The 21,224-nt window shown below is 40.1% G+C and overlaps 1 protein-coding gene across 1 annotated transcript in view; it reads left to right on the forward strand.

Annotated features, from left to right (window-relative positions):
* The window catches only part of ndufs4 (NADH:ubiquinone oxidoreductase subunit S4), a 91,113-nt gene that overhangs the window by 24,640 nt on the left and 45,249 nt on the right, over window positions 1-21,224 (forward strand). The window contains exon 2 of the mRNA XM_052045237.1: window positions 2,415-2,493. Coding sequence (XP_051901197.1) covers window positions 2,415-2,493 — 79 coding nt within the window. The remainder of the gene's footprint in view (window positions 1-2,414; window positions 2,494-21,224) is intronic.

Genomic DNA, 21,224 nt, shown 5'->3' on the forward strand with positions numbered 1-21,224 from the left:
CCATGCAACTTTCCACTTTTTTTTGCATTCCTGCACCTCAAGGTAAAGGCTGACATTTCATAAGCCGTTTACTTGTTAGTGTAACGCTTTTACAGTGCCAGTGACACAGGTTCAATTCTGGCCACTGTCTGTAAAGAGTTTGTACATTCTCCCCATGTCTGCGTGGGTTTCCTCTGGGTGCTCCAGTTTTCTCCCACATTCCAAAGACGTACGGGTTAGGAAGTTGTGGGCATGCTCCGTTGGTGTTGGAAGCGTGGCAACACTTGCAGGCTGCCCCCAGCACTCTCTGCAAAAGATGCATTTCACTGTGTGTTTTGATGTACATGTGACTAATAAATATATCTTACTTTAAAAAAATTTGATACTATGAATATAAATGCCAGCAAGTCTAATAAATCTGTACCAGTTGGACAAACCTTGCAGTATCTGCCTTCTCATTTGTCCTCCCTCTTCAGAAAGCTATCTCCTGCTTGAATTAATCTTGGGTTTACCCAGGTCATTGAATTTTAAAGTAAATGCTCCTTACTCCTGCCTGCTTAAACTTTACTTGTTTTATGTGGCACTTAACCCATTTCCTAGGATCAACCCACTCAGTTCCTTTATAATAAAATTTCCAATAAGTTTCCTCAAAGTCCTTCTAAGAGGAGACATTTTTCTGGAAAGATGCTATCCAACTTTGTATTATTTCTGACAGCTTATTGATACTAAAGTGATTACTCTGCCATTCTTTTAATTTCCTTAATTTAATCACTGTGCTTATCCGAAATACTTCATATGTTGTTGACAGCCCTCAGATTAGTTTATTGATATTGGAGGTACTGGTATCATCAAGCATGAGATATGGGGAATATGCCTCTACCCTGCCATATTCACAACAATGGATTTTAAGGTAGGACAGTTGCATTATGGAGAGGCAATGCACTTTAGGTGCTTGATTCTATTTGAAGCCTTATTTTAAATTTAGCAGTTGTCATGTGAGTTTAGTAGGATTTGGGAAATCAAAAGGATACTAGCCTCACAAAAGTAAGTGCATTTTATAGCAGTCTCTGTAGATCAGGAGGAGCAGTCATCTCAAGGATACTTCGGTCATTTCTCTGCTGATCATGACTCTTTCTCTCTCCTTTGCTGTGATTCTAAATCTTTTTTTTGCGCTTCTCCCCCAACACTCGTTCTTACCCCATATGCGGCCAACCATCCTCCTCCTCAAATATTTGCTTTCTTTTCTCCTATGATGGCCTTTCTCTCTTTACCTACCCCGTTTACCAGGGACTATCTGCAAGATTCCCAGCTACAACCATCTGCTACAGGTTTTTCTGCCCAACAGCTGGAAACTTGACAATCTGGCCAGCTGCCAAGTGGGAATCAAAAGAAAAATTATGATAGTTCTGCCACTAAACTTGGGGACCTCCAAGTACTAAATACATTCCCCAAATGTTTTCATCATTTAAAAGTATTGAGGGAATATATTGATTGGTATTAGATTGAAAGTGATATGCATCACCAGAATTTCATATTGTTTCTTAACCTTGGGTGTAAGCTCATATTTGAAGGCACAAGTGAGACTGCAGATGCTGGAATCTGGAGTAAAAAAAAATGCACTGCTGGTGGGACTCAGCAGGTCAAGCAGCATCCACCTTTTGCTCCTATTTGAAGGGTCTTTGCTTACTAATGCTTTGCTTGCTAAGGAAAAAAATTGTAATAAAAATTACAATTGGTATTTGCAGTATCCTTTTTAATTATATTATGGCTTGCTTATTTTTTGGCACTTTTGGACTAAGCTGTTTGGAAAACAAATTTCAACCTTGTTTTATATGGCTGTTTGGTCAGGTGAATATTGTAACACAAAGTTAAGGATTATTGCTGCACTGCAGGATGGAATTTTAATGTGTTAGAATCATAATGTCAAAATAATGCAGCAATAATGAAGAACTACAGAATGTTCTATAGTTGTTTGTGAGTATTTTGGAAGTAAAATTCAATCTTCTTTCTAGAAATATTAGGTGCTGGTTGCATTGCAAATATGTATTGATATAAAGTTCCTTAAACTTATACAAAGGTTGAATTATGCTGGATACTTAACAAAAGCTTGCTGTAAGAAATTTTAGCTGCTGCCTGCTTGTAGTGTTTGTTCGTGACAAGCCAGCTGCATTCACACACTTACAGTATAGTTGTGGCCACTGGCAATCTCTGTGACCAAAAGCCTGCAGGATGATGTAAAGTGCAGCCTGTTGTGAAGTGCTGAATGAGACTGACGTGAACTCAACAATCAGAACTAACTGGGAGAAATGAGATTTCAGCATTTCTATATATCCTTTCTGTCTGCTTTTTAAGACAAATATTAATAATCAATTTGTTTTTGTAACTTCTGTCTATATCATGTTGTATGAAATGCTTTCTACTGTCTTGCACCGCAGGTCATTGAGCACTTCGACATGGCGGCTGGCACAGACTCAAACGCAGAACACGCAACTCATAACAGTTGATGAAAAATTGGTAAGAATTTTAAATTGTCACTACTCCAGTGCCTGGAGGCTGTGTCTGTTCAATAGCAGACATTGCACTATGTTATATACTTCCAGGAAAAGTACACAAAAGGATTACCTTCAAATATCCAAGGTCAATTATAGCTGTGATTTCAATGTTATACACAGAGGCAAAAATCAACTTCTTAAAACCCTTCTAAAAGCAATCAACAAACTGGTTATGATCATCTACAAAAGAAACTTGAGATTGCCATGTAGATAATTGAATACATTTATCGAAAACCATTAATGATTCCATTATATTTCTGTCAAGTTCAGTGTGTATCAGAATATTTTTAATTTGGTTAAAATGCTAATGCTGTAAATAGTAAATATAATAATAATAAGGCTATCAGAGCACCTTCATTACTTAAACTATTCTCAGTCTTGCACATGAATTGCTTAACTGCGATAATGCCGTTGGCCTTTAATTATAGTATTCTGTTTTTTCCCTTATTTTACTTAACCAATCCTACTTATTTTTTTCTCTCTTTTAAAATGTTTTATTCTGTGATTTGCTGACACTATATGTTTTGGAGCACCATTCCCTATGTGATTTTTATTGACTGGTTTCCTTCAAAATGGTTTCCAACGAGAACCCACATCGATGGGCAACAAAAATGTGATGGGTCTATGTTTGGTGTGAACTTCATTTTGATCTAAAAGATTGCACATTTAGCTCATGATACCAAATACGTTTTCTGGAATCTCTTCATTATTTTTGATTTTTAATTTTATGCTTGTCCATGTATGCAAAAGGATAATATAAAATTGGTAGTTACCTAATATCAAAGCAACAGAGATTTTTACATAGTAGATGACTTGGTAAGTAACCTGCTGAGTATTTCCAGCATTTTCTGTTTTTATTATTGTAGTCAAAGCTGTTTTCTGCAGAAATGCTTCTATGAGCATCTGCTAGTGCAGCATGATCCAGCTGAACAGAACGTTTTGTGGAAACCAAGGCAAGGCACATTTAAAAGGTTGGCACATGTAGCACCTCAGCATATAGTACCATTTAGTTTCTATATACCCAAGCTGTACACACAGCTTGATGAGCCACATACCCAATGTATCCCTCATCCTACCATTCCCACACCACCCCTCCCGCCCCACTTATCTGGAGACTTGTACACTATGTCCCTGTGGACACTCATTTGGATCTTCAGATGAAATGGAAAATGGCATGGGTCACTTCAGCAGCACAAGAACTGAGTAGAAACCACACGTGCCATTCACACAGCAACATCAAGAGCGACACTTGCACCCTGCAATCAAGAGAGAGTGCTGCTCCCACATTCTCAGCTCTGTTTCACTTTAGCTATTTACTCCAGCTAGTTCTCTCTGCATGCCCTGACTCCTCCGAACCATATTCCAGCACCTTCAGATAAATGGAGCTGATGTTGAAGGAAACAAAGGATTGATTGTACCAGTTGCCAAAATAAAAATGGCCTCACTTTTGCTGTGATTGACTCTGGCTCTGTTTGAACTGGTCTCAGGGACCAGGTTGCAGGTGCTCATCAATCTGCAGACTGCTAGGGGATCTGGGCAGAAGACGGTGACATCATCCATACACAGGGAAGTTTTGATTTGAGTGCCCCTAACTGCCTGGTATTATCACATCTCTTATGCTGATGTCCTTCCTTATTTGGCAATAGAACACAAACAAGAGTGGGCAGATTTACCTGATTCCAGATTTGATCCAAAGCTTTCTCAATTTGGACTGTGTTGCTGATGCCTATGTGGAGCAGTTGTAACCAACTGTGGGTTCCCTCCCAAAAGCTCATCTTGGAGAGCATGTTAATGTGTGCGAGATTCTGTCAAAGACCTTCTGGTACATGCTGACTGGGCAAGTGACCCCTCCCCTATCCTGCATGTGGGAAATTGTATGCCTGGATAATGTAGTGCAGTCAGTGATCTTCCTGCCAAGTATGGTACAGATCTGGTCTGGGTGAATTGCCCACCCCAGAGCATTGTTGACTTGATTCACAATTACCTTGGACAGTATTTTGTAACACATATTTGACAGTGAGCTGGGTGTCCAATTTCTGGTCTCAAGGTGATAATGCCCTTCCACCATGGATTCTGATATGCATCCAGTTAGGACCATAGTGCTGTAACTTCCAGCAGGTCTGGGCCCATCCAATTCCATTGAGCCAAATACAACTCAGCTGGTAAGTCATTGCTTCCAAGAGATTTATTCATCACAAATTTAAAAACCTCTGAGATAAGGGACAGGAAATTCTGGTTATGTGCCTACCTGCTATCTCAAAGGGGGCCATCTGAGTTGTGTTATCAGTACTGATCTGTGACCTTGCCAGGAGCATGTCCCCTTTAAGTCACATTGAAACAGGCTTTGCAGGAAATGTGAAAGCTTGCTATGGTAGCCCACAGATATGGAAAAGAATATTACTGATATGATGTGTGAGAGTGCATTTGATGGGTTTGTCCTGGAGCCCTGAAACTTTTGTGGAATTTATACAACTTGCACAATGTCCCCAGATTTTCAATTATAATTTTTTTCATTGATATTTCAACCCTGGGGAAAAGATATTGGCTATCTACGCCTCTCATAATCTTATAAACTTCTATCAGATCTCCCCTCGGCCTCCACCACTATAGAGAGAACAACCCAAGTTTGTCCAACCTATCTTCATAGCACATGCCCTCTAATCCAGGCAGCATCTTGGTAAACCTCTTCTGCGCCCTCTCCAAAGCCTCGACATCCTTCCTATAATGGGGTGACCAGAACTGAATGCAGCACTCAAGATGCAGCCTAACTAAAGTTCTATAAAGCTGCATCATAGCTTCCTGACTCTTGAACTCAGTGCCTCGACTAATAAAGGCAAGCATGCCGTATGCCTTCTTTACCACCCTATCAACCTGTGTAGCCACTTTCAGGGAGCTATAAACTTGGACCCCAAGATCCCTCTGCTCATCAACACTTAAGGGTCTTGCCATTAACAGTGTACTGTCTCTTTACATTTGATCTCCCAAGGTGCAACCCTTCACATTTGGCCAGGTTGAACTCCATCTGCCATTTCTCCGCCCATATCTGCAACTGATCTATGTCCCACTGTATCCTTTGCCAGTCTTCTACGCTATCCACAACACCACCAATCTTCGAATCATCTGCAAATTTACCAACCCACCCATGTACACTTTCATCCTGGTCATTTATATACATCACAAACAGCAGAAGTTCCAGTATGGATCCCTGAGGAACACCACTAGTCACAGAGGAATAAGTCCCCTCAACCACTACCCTCTGTCAGTTCTGAATCCAAACGGCCAATTCACCGTGGATCCCATGCATCTTAATCTTCTGGATGAGCCTCCCATGAGGGACCTTGTCAAATGCCTGATTAAAATCCATGTAGACAACATCCACAGCTCTAGCTTCATCAGTCATCCTCATCACCTCGTCAAAAAACTCAATCAAGTTAATAAGGCATGACTTGCCCTGCTCAAAGCCATGCTGACTGTCCCTAATTACGCTATGGTTTTCCAAATGCTCATAAATCCTATCCCTAAGTATCCTCTCCATTAACTTCCCTACCATTGACGTGAGACTCACTGGTCTAGAGTTACCAGGATTATCCCAGTTTCTCTTGTTGAATAATGGAACAACATTAGCTACTTACCAGTCCTCCAGGACCTCTCCTGTGGTTAGAGAAGACACAAAGATATTGGTCAAGGCGCCAGCAATCTCATCTCTTGCCTCTCTCAATAACCTGGGGTATATCCCATCAGGTCCCAGGGACTTATCCACATTTAATGCTCTTTAAGAGACCCAACACTACCTCCTCCTTTATCTCAAAATGCCCTAGCTCCACACTGGTCTCCCTATCCGCCACGTCCTTCTTGCTAAATACTAATGTAAAGTACTCATTAAGGACCTCTCCCACATCCTCCACTTCCAAGCACATGTTCCCTCCTTTTATCCTTGAGTGGACCTACCTTCTCCCTAGTTATCCTCTTGCTCTTGATGTATGTATAGAATGCCTGGGGATTCTCTTTAATTCTACTTGCCAAGGACTTTTCATGGTCCTTCCTGGTTTTCCTAATTCCCTCCTTGAGTTCCTTTCTAGCTTCTTTATAATCCTCAAGTGCTCTATTTGATCCTAGCTTCCTGAGCCTTACCTACACTTCCTTTTTCTTCTTGACTAAATTCACCATCTCTCTCGACATCCAAGGTTCTCTTACCTTGCCATCCTTGTCCTTCCTCCTTACTGAAACAAAGCTGTCCTGCACTGTGTAATTGATCTTTAAACACCCTCCACATGTCAGATGTGGACTTGCCCAAAAACAGCTGTTCCTAATTAATTCTCCTTAGTTCCTGCCTAATGCTCCGATTATTTGCCCTACTCCAATTTAATACTCTCCTGGAAGGTCCACACCTATCCTTATCTATAGCTATCTTAAAACTTAAGGAGTTGTGGTCACTGTTCCTTAACTGTTCTCCCACTGAAAGGTTGGTCACCTGGCCAGGCTCGTTACCCAACACCAGGTCCAGTACGGCCCCTCCTCTCATTGGACTGTCTACATATTGATTTAAGAAACCCTCCTGGATGCACCAAACAAATTCTGCCCCCTAAACCTCTTACACCAAGGAGGTCCCAATTAATATTAAGGAAGTTGATAAAAGTCTCATCTATGAGGTTTTCAGCTTCCCAGATGGTCCCGAGTACATCCAGCTCCAGCTCCATTTCCTTGAGCTGGTCAGTCAGGAGCTGCAACTGGGTGCACTTCCCGCAGATGTAGTCATCAGGGAGATTGAAGTTTCCTAACATCCCATATCCTACAGGAGGAGCATTCCACTGCCATCCTGCCCAGACTGAATTAAGGGACTAAGGATTTACAGACAACAAAATAAAGACCTTACCTGTTCTTACCTGTGCCTTCTCATTGAAAACTCTTTTTTTAAAAAAAGAGCTGCTCGCATTCCCCTCACCTAGGTCACTTACTCAGCCTCTTCTTGCCAAAGCCTCAGTCCCCTCAGTCCCTTGTATGGGTGAAGAGAGTTTGTGAAACAAAATCCCCATTTTTCTTATTTCTGTGTTGCTTTGGACTCCTTGCCCCCTAACTCTGGCTCTGTAAATCAGTGTTTTCTCAATTCAGTATTTCTTGATCTCACTATCACCCCTTCCTCCTCTGCTGGTGCCCAGGCCCAAAACCCATGTCCACATTCCTTTTTCCAAGCCAGCCTCCCACTCCCCCCTCAGTCCTATCCTTTTCCTCATTCCTTCTTTGTGCTTGTGACATCCCAAATCTTTTCCTCCACAGTGCAGTTTTACTGATAATTATGCCAAACAAGTTGAGAAAATCAAAATAATACAAATAGAGATTAAATTAAAAAGAATTGTTTGAGGAATAAATCTTCACTATAAAAATAGGTAAGCTGTTTTTTATTGAATTGTGACACAAGTTGTTTTGCAGCCATCTGAGCATGCTGATGAGTAATCAGTCTAGTATTGTAACTGAGAGCTGACATTTCTGACTTTGAGTGTAGTGCTCCTCTGTGCTTGTATGTTAAACTAAATCTTGTTTACTGCAGCTTAAACCCAAAAATTCTGAAGTGCATCGGAGTTGCCATTTAACCAGGTGGTAATCTGGATTTTTTTTAATATATCTGATTTGGATGAAACTATTCATTTGCAAATCTGTCAGCTATATATTGGAGCGTTGACTTGCTCTGAAATCAGCAAATGTTATTGTCAATTGAATATTTTTGGGTGGTAACAACTTGCATTAGTATAGCACTTTTTTAATGTAGGAAAAATTTCCCAAGTCACTTCATGTGCATGTTTTTGGACAGAATTTGGCACTAAGCCACAAAAGTATATAGAACTGGTCAGTGGTTGATATTAAGTCTCATCCTGCTGAGGAAGGAGAGACTGCATTGATATAGATTGTTGTATATATCAATGATCTAGACGATAATGTGGTAAATTGGGTTAGTAAGTTTGCGGATGACACTAAGATTGGAGGTGTAGTGGACAGCGAGGAAGGCTTTCAAAGCTTGTAGAGGGGTCTGGACCAAATGGAAAAATGGGCCAGAAAATGGCAGATGGAATTTAATGCAGACCAGTGTGAGGTGTTGCATTTTGGAAGGACAAATCAAGGGAGGACATACACAGTAAATGATAGGGCACTGAGGAGTGCGGAGGAACAAAGGGATCTGGGAGTTCAGATACATAATTCCCTGAAAATAGAGTCACAGGTAGACAGGGTTGTAAAAAAAGGCTTTTGGCATCCTGGCATTTATAAATCAAAGTATTGAGTATAGGAGTTGGAATGTTTTGGTGAGGTTGTATAAGTCATTGGTGAGACTAAATTTGGAATATTGTGTGCAGTTCTGGTTGCCGAACTACAGGAAGGACATCAGTAAGATTGAAAGAGTGCAGAGGAGATTTACTATAATGTTGCCGGGTCTTCAGGAGTTGAGTTACAGGGAAAGACTGAGCATGTTAGGACTTTATTCCTTGGAGAAGAGAAGAATGAGGGGAGTTATGATAGAGGTTTACAAAATGATGAGGGGCATAGACAGAGTTAATGCAAGTAGGCTCTTTCCACCTAGATTAGGAGAGATAAGTATGAGAGGATGTGGCTTTAGGGTGAAAGGGGAAAGATTTAGGGGGAACATTAGAGGGAACTTCTTCACTCAAAGAGTGGTGGGAGTGTGGAATGGGCTGCCATCTGATGTGGTAAATGCGGGCTCGCTCTTAACTTTTAAGAGTAAATTGGATAGATACATGGATGAGAGAGGTCTGGAGGGGTATGGGCTGGGGGCAGGTAAATGGGACTAGCAGAATAATGTTTCGGCACAGACTAGAAGGGCCGAATGGCCTGTTTTCTGTGCTGTAGTTTTCTATGGTTCTACTACATTCCTTTTGCCTTCCTACACAAAACAAATCACATGTGGATGAAGTTTTCTGCAGAACTCTACACAATGGAATAGGACTAAGGCCAATCAGTTCTATTTTAATATTCAGCTAGCTCATGGCTGGCACAGAAGTTAATTTTGTCTACCCATCTTAATCCTCATAAGCAAAGTAAAGCCTGACATTGTTAAAAAAAAAATAAAAATCTGCTAGATGCATTGGAACAAAGGACCTTCAACTCCTCGATCCTGTTTTACCATTTAGTTTGATCATTGGTACAATTCTGGTCCCCCCATTACAGAAAAGATGTGGAGGCTTTAGAGAAGATTCAGAAGAGAAGAATGCTGTGGATTAGGGGATATGAGCTATAGGGAGAGGTTGGACAGACTTGGACTGTTTTCTCTGGAGCATCAGGTGCTAAGGGGAGACCTGATTGAAGTTTATGAAGTTATGAGAGGCACAGATAGGGTAGAGAGCCAGAATCTTTTTCCAAGGGTAGACATGTCAAATACTAGAGGGCATAGCTTTAAGTGAGACAGGGAAAGTTTTTAAAGGGGATGTGCGGGACAAGTTATTTTTACACAGAGAGTGGTAGATGCCCAGAATGTGCTGCCAGGAGTGGGAGTGGAAGCGGAATCGATTGTGGAGTTTAAGAAGCTTTTAGATATCATTATGAATATGCAGGGATGTTGATCAGGTGCAAGCGGAAGGGATTAGTTTAATTTGGCATCATGCTTGGCACAGGCCTGTTCCTGTGCTGTACTGTTCTATATTCATAGCTGATCAACAACTATTCTACCAACTCAACTGAATACATTTGTGAGACTAAAAATCTATCACTCTCAGTTTTGATTGCTACTGATTGGTCAAGCAAGCTTTAAGGTTATGTCCCCTTTTTCCAGGAGTATAATTAGTTTCTCTTCCACTGCTCAATCAAATGCCAAAGGTTCACTTCCCTTTAGAGGAAAGTTCTAATCAGCCTACCCCTTATTCTCAAACTGTGGCCACTGGTCCTGTCTCCTCAGTTAGGGAAACATCCTCTCACCATATAGCCTGTCAAATCCTTATAAGTTTCGATGAGATCTCCAAATTCAGGAGAAAGTAGCCCCGGACTACTTGATCTCCACTCCTGTGGCATCCTCTTTCAGTATCTACTGAATCTTTATCGTACTCCCCCTATGGCAAATGCAACCTTTCTTGAGTAAAGAGATTTGATTTTTGACATCTCTAGGATTTTTTTTCCCACTAATGTTTCTTCAGTTCCTCATTCTTGCTAGATCCTTGAATTTCCAATATATTTGTCATGATATGTATGCCTTGTATGAAGACAAATGCAAAGTAATTGTTTAGTTCCTGTGTAGCTTATTTTTCATTAGAAGTTCTAGCTCATCCTGCGTCTCCTTATAAACTCATGATTACCTGGCCAGATATTGCTCTTACTCCATCTACAAGTTTGCAGATGATACCACTGTAGTGGGCCATATCTCAAATAATGATGAGTGGAAGGAGATGGTGAACTTAGTGACATGGTGTCATGACAACAATCTTTCCCTCAATGTCGGCAAAATAAAAGAGCTGGTCATCGATTTCAGGAAAGGGGGCGGTGTACATGCACCTGTCTACATCAGTGGTGCTGAGGTTGAGAGGGTTGAGAGCTTCAAGTTCCTAGGAGTGAATATCACCAACAGCCTGTCCTGGTCCAACCACATAGACATCACAGCCAAGAAAGCTCACCAACGCCTCTACTTCCTCAGCAGGCTAAAGAAATTTGACATGTCCCCCTTGACACTCACCAACTTTTATCGATGCACCATAGAAAGCATCCTATCTGGTTGCATCACTGCTTGGTATGGCAACTGCTCTGCCTGGGACCGCAAGAAACTGCAGAGAGTTGTGGACACAGCCCAGTGCATCACAGAAACCAGCCTCCCCTCCTCTATACATCTTGCTGCCTTGTTGAAGCAGCCAGCATAATCAAAGACCCCACCCACCCGGGTCATTCTCTCTTCTCTCCTCTCCCATCAGGCAGAAGATACAGGAGCCTGAGGTCACATACCACTAGGCTCAAGGACAGCTTCTATCCCACTGTGCTAAGACTATTGAGCTGTTCCCTTGTACGATGAGATGGACTCTTGACCTCACAATCTACCTTGTTTGACCTTGCACCTTATTGTCTTCCCGCAATGCACTTCCCTGTAGCTGTGACACTTTACTTTGTATTCTGTTATTGATTTTACCCTGTACTACTTCAATGCACTTTGTAATGAATTGATCTGTACGAACGGTATGCAAGACACGTTTTTCACTGTACCTCAGTGCAAGTGACAATAATAAACCATTTCCAATACCAATCCCACTTGGGGCCAACATTTGCCCTCCATTTTATGCACCTATAAAAGCCCTTTCAGTTTTTTTGTTTCTTGCAGTCTATTCTCATGTTCTGTCTTGCATTTCTTTATCATTTTTTTGGTCCTCCTTTGAGTTGTAAACTCTCCTAATCCTCAGGCTTATTATTGTTTCTGGCAACTTTATAAGCCTCTTCCATTGATTTAATTGTAAGTACTCCAGGTTGGTTAAATTGGACCTTTTATAATTGTAACATTAATTCTGTCTGCTTTTACGTTTTAAACTCTTTAATGGAATGCTGAACCTACTATCAGTCTTAAATTTCTGTTCTGCTTCTACACTATCACAAATCGGTAAGTCAGCAATTAATGGGTTTTTTTGAACAGGTAAAATAGGATACAGTGATGAAGCAATACTGCACTGCTGAAGGTGCTGTCATTCCCATGAAACATTAAACCAAGACCCCATCTAAACTCCTAGGTGAATGTATAAAGTCCAGTGCCATGATCACAGTTTTATCCTTTCACCCAACTTCCTTGAAATAGCTTGTTGTTAACCTTGTCGTTTATATGACTTTGAGTTAAAGCAGATTATTATTCCTTTATTATAACAGTCATTATACTTCAAAGAATTTCTGTGGGTTCAAAGTGCTTTGTGACATACCAATTATTGAGTGATAAATGCTACATAATTAAAAGTTCTTTCTCTGTACTAGTTGCACTTCATTAGGAACATAAGCTAGTAATGATGAACTAGTAATCCAAACACATAGGATTGATGATCTGGAAACTTTGGGTTGAACCTCACTAAAGCAGCTGGAGAATTTAAATTTGATTAATGAAATAATCTAGAATAAAAATGTTGTGTCTTGAAACTATTGGATTGTTGCAAAAACCCATCCAGTTCACTGATGTAGTTTATAGAAGATATTTCAGCCAGCCACAGCAACCAGATTCCAGAACCACAGCATTACATTTGTCTTACTTCAGAGCACCTGTATTCAGTCCACAGGAGTGACCCTGAACTTCTGACTACCTGTCACTTTAATTCACCATCCCATTCACATTCTGACTTCTCTATCTGTGGCCTTGTGCACTGTTACAACAAGGCCCAACACAAGCTTGAGAAACAACACCTCATCTTCCGTCGTTGCAGCCTTCAGGACTCTGTATTAAATGTTCCAATTTTGGGTAACTCACTCATTCTTGCAGACTCTATCAAAAATTGCTGTTTCTGCCTGTCATCCTTCTGGCTCAGTTTTAACTTATTTTTTGTATAGTCTGGCCTGCTGGGCATGTCCCACAGCATTGCCATTGGCAACACATTTCACAGTCAAAGAAGCTTAAGCCAGTCTTGAGCAATGAACACAGTCTGCTGGAGGAACCCAGCAAGTCGAGCAGCATCTGTGGGAGGAAAGGAATTGTTGACGTTTCTATTCAGAACTCTGCATGTCTCTTAATCCAATCTTAACTGCCACATTGTCATGTGGTCTCACCCTGTCAGAGGCATTCTTTTTATTTTAACTTATCCTGTCCCCCTCCCCTCCCCAACCTTCCCTGCCACTTAAAACTAACTTGTTTTTTTCTCTTTCCCAGTTTTGATGAAAGATCCCAGACCTGATAGGTTAACTGTTTCTCTTTACATAGATGCTGCCAAACCTGCTGAGTGTTTCCATAGTTTTCTGTTTTTATTTTGTATGTCCAGCATCAGCAGTTTTTATTTTCATGTCTAACTCTTAACAACCCTGTAAAATGCCCAAGCAAGCCACTCACTAGTATCTACAAGCTGGTCATCTGGAACTAAGTTAATCACATAACTTGGACATGGAAAATGATATGCACAGTCAACTCTGCAAAGACCTGATATCTGGGGCCGTGTGTTTTATTGAAGGAGCTTCCCCAGAAACTCATTGAGCACGAGCCTGATATATTCAGAGTCTAAAATCAGTTTTAAAGTCTCTGTCCCCTGAATCACAATTCCTGGGTTTGTCCTGTTCCATTGTCAGCAGCAGTAGTGCAACAGTTGAAAGCATATGGGAAGGAATGGGCCTGGGAGTCATTAACATTGATTCCAGACCCCATGAAGTCTGAGCACTATGCCAAATACTGTTTCAAAAAAGAACATCTAATGATTATGATATAGAGCTCTGCCTCAGGTGATGAATGAATAATGCTCTGTGTTGAATATCATGAGAAACAAGTATTGCAATAAATAAGTAGCAATGTACCCTAGGTTGAGGGGGTTCAATGTCCGTCGCTAAAATCGGGGAACTGCCCAGATGTTAAAGGTAAAGCTGTTGGACTGGGTCTGCAGTGAGTGATAGGAAAGCACTTGCATCGTTTTCTCAAACCTACCTGTTGAGGACTGGGATAGACAGAATAACAGACATGTCACTTTTAAAACAAAAATGTGATGTGCTTGGGTGGAGAATGGGAAATAACAGATATCACGTACACCTGAAACAATGAGTGAAATCTAAAAATGTACGTATAAATAGTCTGTAAATGGCTTAAAAAGGAAAGGTAAGTAGAATGAAAGGATGAGAAACTGGAAAAGCAGTAGATGCCAGTGGCCCAGAAATATCATTCATTATATTTCTTGTTGCCAGAGGCTTCCCAATATCTTTAGGAATCTGTTTAAAGTAAATACCCAGGGGAAATTATCCCATTGCCTCGGCTAATATTTATCACTCAGTCAAAATAAGCTAAATGAATTATTTGATTATAATTACATTGCTGTTTGAGGGTGCTTAGTGTTTCCTGCAATGGTCAACACTTACCAAAAAAAACTTCTGGCTGAAAAGCATGTTGGGACACCCTTAAGGTGGTGTCATATAAATGCCTTTTTGAACCTGAAGTGCTTCAGAATTTGTCTTCCTGATTCTGCACTTCAATCTAATTTACATATTGATCTGTACTACACGTGCTTCTCAATGTTTTGAAGATCTTTCCTGCTTCAATGTTTTCCTTCAATGAAAACGAGATTTGTTCTGTAAATATATTTCTTCAGCCTAGAGATCAAAGTCCTAGATTCATCTTTATTACTCTCCCTTGAGGGCCCTTTCTGATGTGCAATTGTGGCTTTAAATGTTGGCTGTCCAAAATTCCCAAGTCTTCGAAATGTGGCATAACCAATGAGTTAAAGTTCAAATACAGGTGACCTTTTCTCCCGTCCCCCAGCATTACGGGCATTTGGGTAATGTTCTGTAAAAATTTGCTATTACAGAATTTGTGTGTGTGTGGGGGGGGGGGGGGGGGGGGGGGTGGGTGGAATAAATAAACATTTTGTTCTCTTTTCAACTCTGATTTCTTTGTGGCCAGATGATGCAGCTTTGTTACGGGAAATGGACATGCAACTCTTTCTCTCTCCCACCCCCCACCCCCCATAACATGGGGGTTGCCTGTAACCAATTTTAAATTCCAACCAAATGCCTTTGCAACAATTCTCAATGCTGGACAACAATGCTGATAACAAGTTCTTTTGTGAAATGGATTCACTTGGGAGAGAGCAGTCAAGAATTCTCGCCTCATACTACTGAATATGGTAATAAATGCTGAATATTTTATGTAAATTTTTGTAGGCAGTGGTTAGTGCCAATAATATTTTGGTTTTATTGCACAACACAAGTGAAAGCATCAGTTCAAAGGCATTGATGGTTTCAGAAAGCAACCAATTTGATGGTATGAGATAATAAATGCTAGTAATTAGCATGATACCATCTCTATTTCCAAAATATGTCATGTTCCTGGGATCTGGCTTTCCACCTTGTAAGTAAATTCCGTACTGGAAAACACTTTGCAGTCAAACTTTTTACCAGTCCTTCAGGCCAATCACCTAAAATACCTCTTCTTCCTTGTCCTCAAATAAGTCTGTCAATATTTCAGTGTTTGGCTTTTAAGTTCTTACAAATGTTTGATAATAGCTCCGTAATTAGCTTTATTCTTTCACGTATATAGCATGACTTCGTGTTTAAAGACAAAAAGCCATTTGATCCAACATATCTTTGGTGTTTAAGCACCACGTGAATTTCTGCGTATACTTCATCTAACCCCACAGTAGTGGAGCGGTTAGCGTAACGCGATTACAGTGCCAGGGACCCGGGTTCGATTCCAGCCACTGTTTGTAAGGAGTTTGTCATTTTCCCTTTGTCTGCGTGGGTTTCCTCCGGGTGCCCCAGTTTCCTCCCACATTCCAAAGATGTACGGGTTAGGAAGTTGTGGGCATGCTATGTTGGCAGCAGAAGTGTGGCGACACTTGCGGGCTGCCCCCAGAACACTCCACGCAAAAAGATATATTTCACTGTGTGCTTTGATGTGCATGTGACTAATAAAGATCTTACCTTATCAATATATCATTTTATTTCTTTCTCCCTCATGATTTTCTCTTTGCTAATCACCTCACTTTGTGCAACTGCAAGTTCCACATTTGTAGCTAATCTCTATCTAGGTAGTGATATCACAAAGGTGGATGCTTCTCTGGAATCACATTTCCTCATGACTTGGAAGGAGGCCATTTGGCCCATTGTGTTGGTTTCATAGCAATCCTATTCTCCCACTTGCTTCTCTGTAATTTATTCTCTCTCATGCTCATTAACTCCCCTCTGTTTCTCTTGCCAACCACACCCCCCCCCCCCATGCCAGCAGTAATTTAAACTAGACATTTAATCTATCAACCAGCACATCTTTGGGATGTGGGAGGAAATTGGAGCACCCTGTGGAAAACTCATGTCATCACAAATATGCAAACTCCACATAGACACCACCACAGGTCAGCATCGAAACCAGGTAGCTGGAGCTATGCGGCTTCAAGGATACAGCTAGGAGCTCACTCCAAAGTATCTATTAATCTGTAATGATTTACATTTTAGTAGGAAACTGATGAACTGATGATATTCCTTAGTTATTATAACACAGAAGGAGGCCATTCAACCCATCAGGTTCATCTCAGCTGCTATCAGAGCAATTCTCTTCTGTTTTTCTGTAGCCCCACAACCGTTTCTCTGTCACATGCCCATCAGCTTCCCTTTGATGTAGGTAAGTGGCAAAAAAATCAATGGAACAATTAACCTACTAGCACATTTTTGAGGTGTGGGTGGAAGCCAGAGTACCTAAGAGAAACCCACACAGTCATAGACACCATTGCAAGCTGCTGAGCCACTGTGCTGTCATGTTAAATCAGCTTGGATATCCAGATCTGGATGAAACTAGAAGAAAGTGTTGTAATTTTATTTTTGGAATGGCATGTGGCAGGTTTCTGCCAATTAGAAGGCATACAAGAAATTTTGCTTAATAAGCTGAATGGGAACTATTGAGGATGTATACGTGTTTAGTATTTCAAAATGCTGTCACTACTGACTTAGAGAACATAAGAAACGGAAGTTGGAACAACCCTTGTGGCTTCTTGCGCCTAATCTGTCATTCCATGAGATTGTGGTCAAACCTGTTCCTCAAAAAGAATGATCCAGGGAACCAAAAGAACTATCCAGGAACTATATTAACATTGGCAGCAGGAATTATTTTTACATTGGAGGCCTGAGCATAATCCTAAAGAAGCAGACTTGTGATGTATTGTGTCATCAATACTGTCCCTTTTAAGGTCAAAGCAAACTGTCTCTCAGTATTAAGGTTGCAACATAGAATTTGCTTTTAAAAGTATTGAATTAGTATGAATCGAAGGAAGGGTGTAACCATGAAAGTGATATAAGTAATTCCCAGCCAACTGCTAGCAGGAAGACAGTCATATTAATTTGCATGAAATTGTGAATAGTTTAATTTCTGTATGCTGATAATATTGGTAGTCACTCAACACACTTACTACGTTATAAATCTGGATCTGAGTGCCGACTGTTCATCACTTAGCACATAGGCATGGCCACAGCTAGTAAATAAGGTAGTGAAATGTCTCAATTGGCAGCAAATCGGTCTTGCCTAGGAGACAGTAGTATATACATTTTGGGATACTGTGTTGCATACTATACAGTTGGCACAAATGGGCGGCTTGCATGACTTTGACCTATTTTCTCTTATACCCCTAAGGTATTTTCATATTCCCAGTGATTATTGAATGCTTTTTGGCTTCTTTTACATTGTTAGCAATGGTCTCATTACCTTGATATTGTGTTTATTTTGGCAGTTGTGACTGGAATAGATCCAGTAACTGTATAGATCTGATTTATGGAAGAAATGTTGTGTGAATTTAGTGTTTGTAATTGATCCTATCAGAAATGTATGCTCTTTCTCAGATGGGGTAAAGCAAATTGAAGTCCTATCCATTAGCACAGGAAATAAACTTTCAATGTAACAACAGATTTTTAAAAAATAGTAGTGTGACAGAAGAAAAGAATATCTTCTTTCCTCCAATTAAGTAAGAAGAAATGCCTGTAATTTTTTTTGTATTATCAAATACAAATCAGAAGATTTGTCATGCATAGTTCACAACCATTTGGTTAATATCTTGGGGTCCATTTTATCTTGCTCCTTACTGGAAATTTGATACTGATAAAGGAACCAGCTTATTTTCCAGTCTGCAGGCAGATATTGCTGCATTGCTTTGGTCCTGAAGAAATCTAACCTTTCAGCTAGGTAGTTGCATCAGGATGAGGAAAAATGACACATCTGTCTATTTAAAAGATAAATTGTCAAATTTTGGCAAACTAGTATGGATTAAAGGGAAAGGAAGAGCATGGTAGTGATTGTCCTCTGCTCCTTTTTATGAAAAGAGCAGAGGACAATTTCTTGCCTTCTCTTCCATCCTATCCTCTCCATATTTACTACTTGTGTCTATAATAATGTAGCATAGAGAAATGCAAGTTTTTTATTACTAACACATGTATAAATGGTTATAGTCCAAATGTTTTGGATTAACACGTGTTATGTAGTTTGTGTAAGCCATTTCATTAAAATAGTCGTAAAACATGAAAATACAGGCAACTTTGGGGAAAATGCTCAGATACTTTACAGTATCTCCTTAAACTACTTAAATAGATAAACATTAACAAGCGTAAGAAGCAGTTGATATATTTTTAAAATAGCCTAGTAATGCTTTTGATTCCTGTTGATCCAAGGTCATCTATGTTACTTGCAAGTCATGAAATGCCTATATATCTAATCAATTGGAAACTACACAGGTCTATCAGAAACTTGTCATTGAGGTAGGAACAGGCAACGTGACTGAAGCAGATATTCATAATTCCATTGGAGAACCTTGGATCGACAAATTCTAACAAACATACTGCAGTGTGCAGGAATGCTTAATCGAGTAATTTCCCTAACTGACATTTTGTTCAGTTTAGCAAGTATTTTAAAATATATTTTAAACATCCAAATGCATTTAAAAACTGCTTTACCATAATAATTATCATTTAGTTTAGAGTCCTATAATATAGTATGATGATGGGCCATCAACCCTCCATGTCATTGTTGGCCATCAAACAGCTCGCCATTCTAATCCCATTTTTCAGCATTCAGCCCTTAGTCTAGCCTTCCAAGCTGTAATATTTCAAGTGCTCGTCTAAGTACTTAAATATGTGAGAGTCTTTGCCTCCTCCAGCCCTTCAGGCAGTGTGTTTCAGATTTCAACTACCTTCTGCATAGAAAAATATATACTTCAAATCCCCTCTAAATGTTCTACCCCTTATCTTAAACCTATTTCCTTTGGTTATAGTCACACCTACTGAGGGGAAACAGTTTCTCACTGTTTATTCTATTTATGCCCCCTCATAATTTTAGCAACTGGAAATACAAAAGAGCGGACTTCATAATTTTCAAATAAATTTAATTTGCTGTCCATCTGCTGTGCTTGATGTTCAAAGGAATCCAAGTGTTCTAGTACATGAATCACAAAAAGTTAACAGGCAGGTCCAACAAGAAGGCAAATGGCTCGTTAGCCTTTACTGTAAAGGGGTTAGTGTTTAAGAATAGGGAAGTTTTGTTACAATTGTACAGGGTGTTGGTGAGGCCACACCTGGAATACTATGCCCAGTTTTGGTCCCCTTACCTGAAAAAGGATATAGTAGCATCGGAGGCAGTCAAAGGAGATTCACCAGGCTAATTCCTGGAATGAGAGGGTTGTCCTATCGAAAGAGGCTGGACCGTTGGGTTTGTATTCCTTGGAGTTTAAAAGAATTAAGTGGTGATATTCAAACATACAGGATCCTACAGGGGCTTAACAGGGTAGACGTTGAGATGTTTCCACTATGGGAAAGTTGTGAACCAGATGACCTAGCTACTAAATAAGGGTGCCGGTCATTTAAAAAGAAGTGTGCAGAAACCTGCCTTGGAAGGTAGTAAATCTCTGGAGTTCTCTGCCCCTGAGGGTGGTGGAAGCCATATCATTGGGTATATTTAAAGTGGCGATTGATAAATATTTGAAAGATCAAGGAATTCAGTAATATGGGGAACTGGCACAGAAGAGGAGTTGAGGCCAACACAGATCAGCCATATTCATATTGAATGATAGGGCAGACTTGAGGGGTTGAGTGGCCTACTCCTCCAATTTTCTTGTGTAAATGCATTAAACTGCATTATTCTTCCCATCCAAAGTACATACTTTTTAGTCTACTGACAAAATTTAAAACTGTTTAAAGGGAAATATAACAGTACAAAAGGATATTTTGTATCCTACAAGTTTCTAATTACTGTTCAAAGATGCATGTACTGATAATCGTTGGCATTAATATACTTGTACAGATGAAAAGATGCTTCATTTATATTGAGGTACATTTAATGCTGTCTTTAAATAATATTTATTTCAATCCTTAATTTTACCCTTCAAAGAATATTGAAATTAAGTTGAAGCATAATTTCTGTCCAAAATGTTAGATAGCTTCCAGATGTTTTTGGTCACCTTAAAGATTCAGTGTGTCAGTTTGAATGGATTGAAGAAAAATATTGCATTGGATTTAGACCTGCAATACACAAACACAATAGAGAGGGGATTAAGGTGCAGCTATCCCCATTTTACCAGGTGCACCAAAATCATTGCATCATTCAGCACATAGTCCTGAAAATATGCTGGTCTGCCAAACTGGAGAAAGTGGAAGAATGGAAGGGTGCCCTTGCATGATACCGGATGGATGAAGGTGTATTTGAGATAGCTGTGTTAGTTAGTAGGCTTCTAATAGATACTGGTTTCAAAAAAAGATAAAGGAAGAGTCAAACATGGACCATGTGAATGTGACAGCAAGGTGGAAATTGGCAATGAAGTGGACCAATTGAGTCATCCATATAGTCGAAAAAGAATTAAGGGACAGGGACTGAATAGAACTGAAACAAAGACTGTTCCACATATCCAACAAAGAGTCCAGCACAGCTTGGTTCCATGCGAGTTCCCATGGTGAGTGAAGTTGAAGGAGAAGATGCTCAGTGTAAGAATTAGTTCTTCCAGGTGAAGGAGAGAATAGAAAGGGACTGGTTGGGCCTCTGACTTTTTTTTAAGTTTTGGGTTTCCAGCATCTGAAGTTTTTGCTCAAATCTGG

The sequence above is a fragment of the Pristis pectinata genome, chromosome 2, assembly GCF_009764475.1.
Source record: "Pristis pectinata isolate sPriPec2 chromosome 2, sPriPec2.1.pri, whole genome shotgun sequence".
NCBI classification, from domain to species: domain Eukaryota; kingdom Metazoa; phylum Chordata; class Chondrichthyes; order Rhinopristiformes; family Pristidae; genus Pristis; species Pristis pectinata.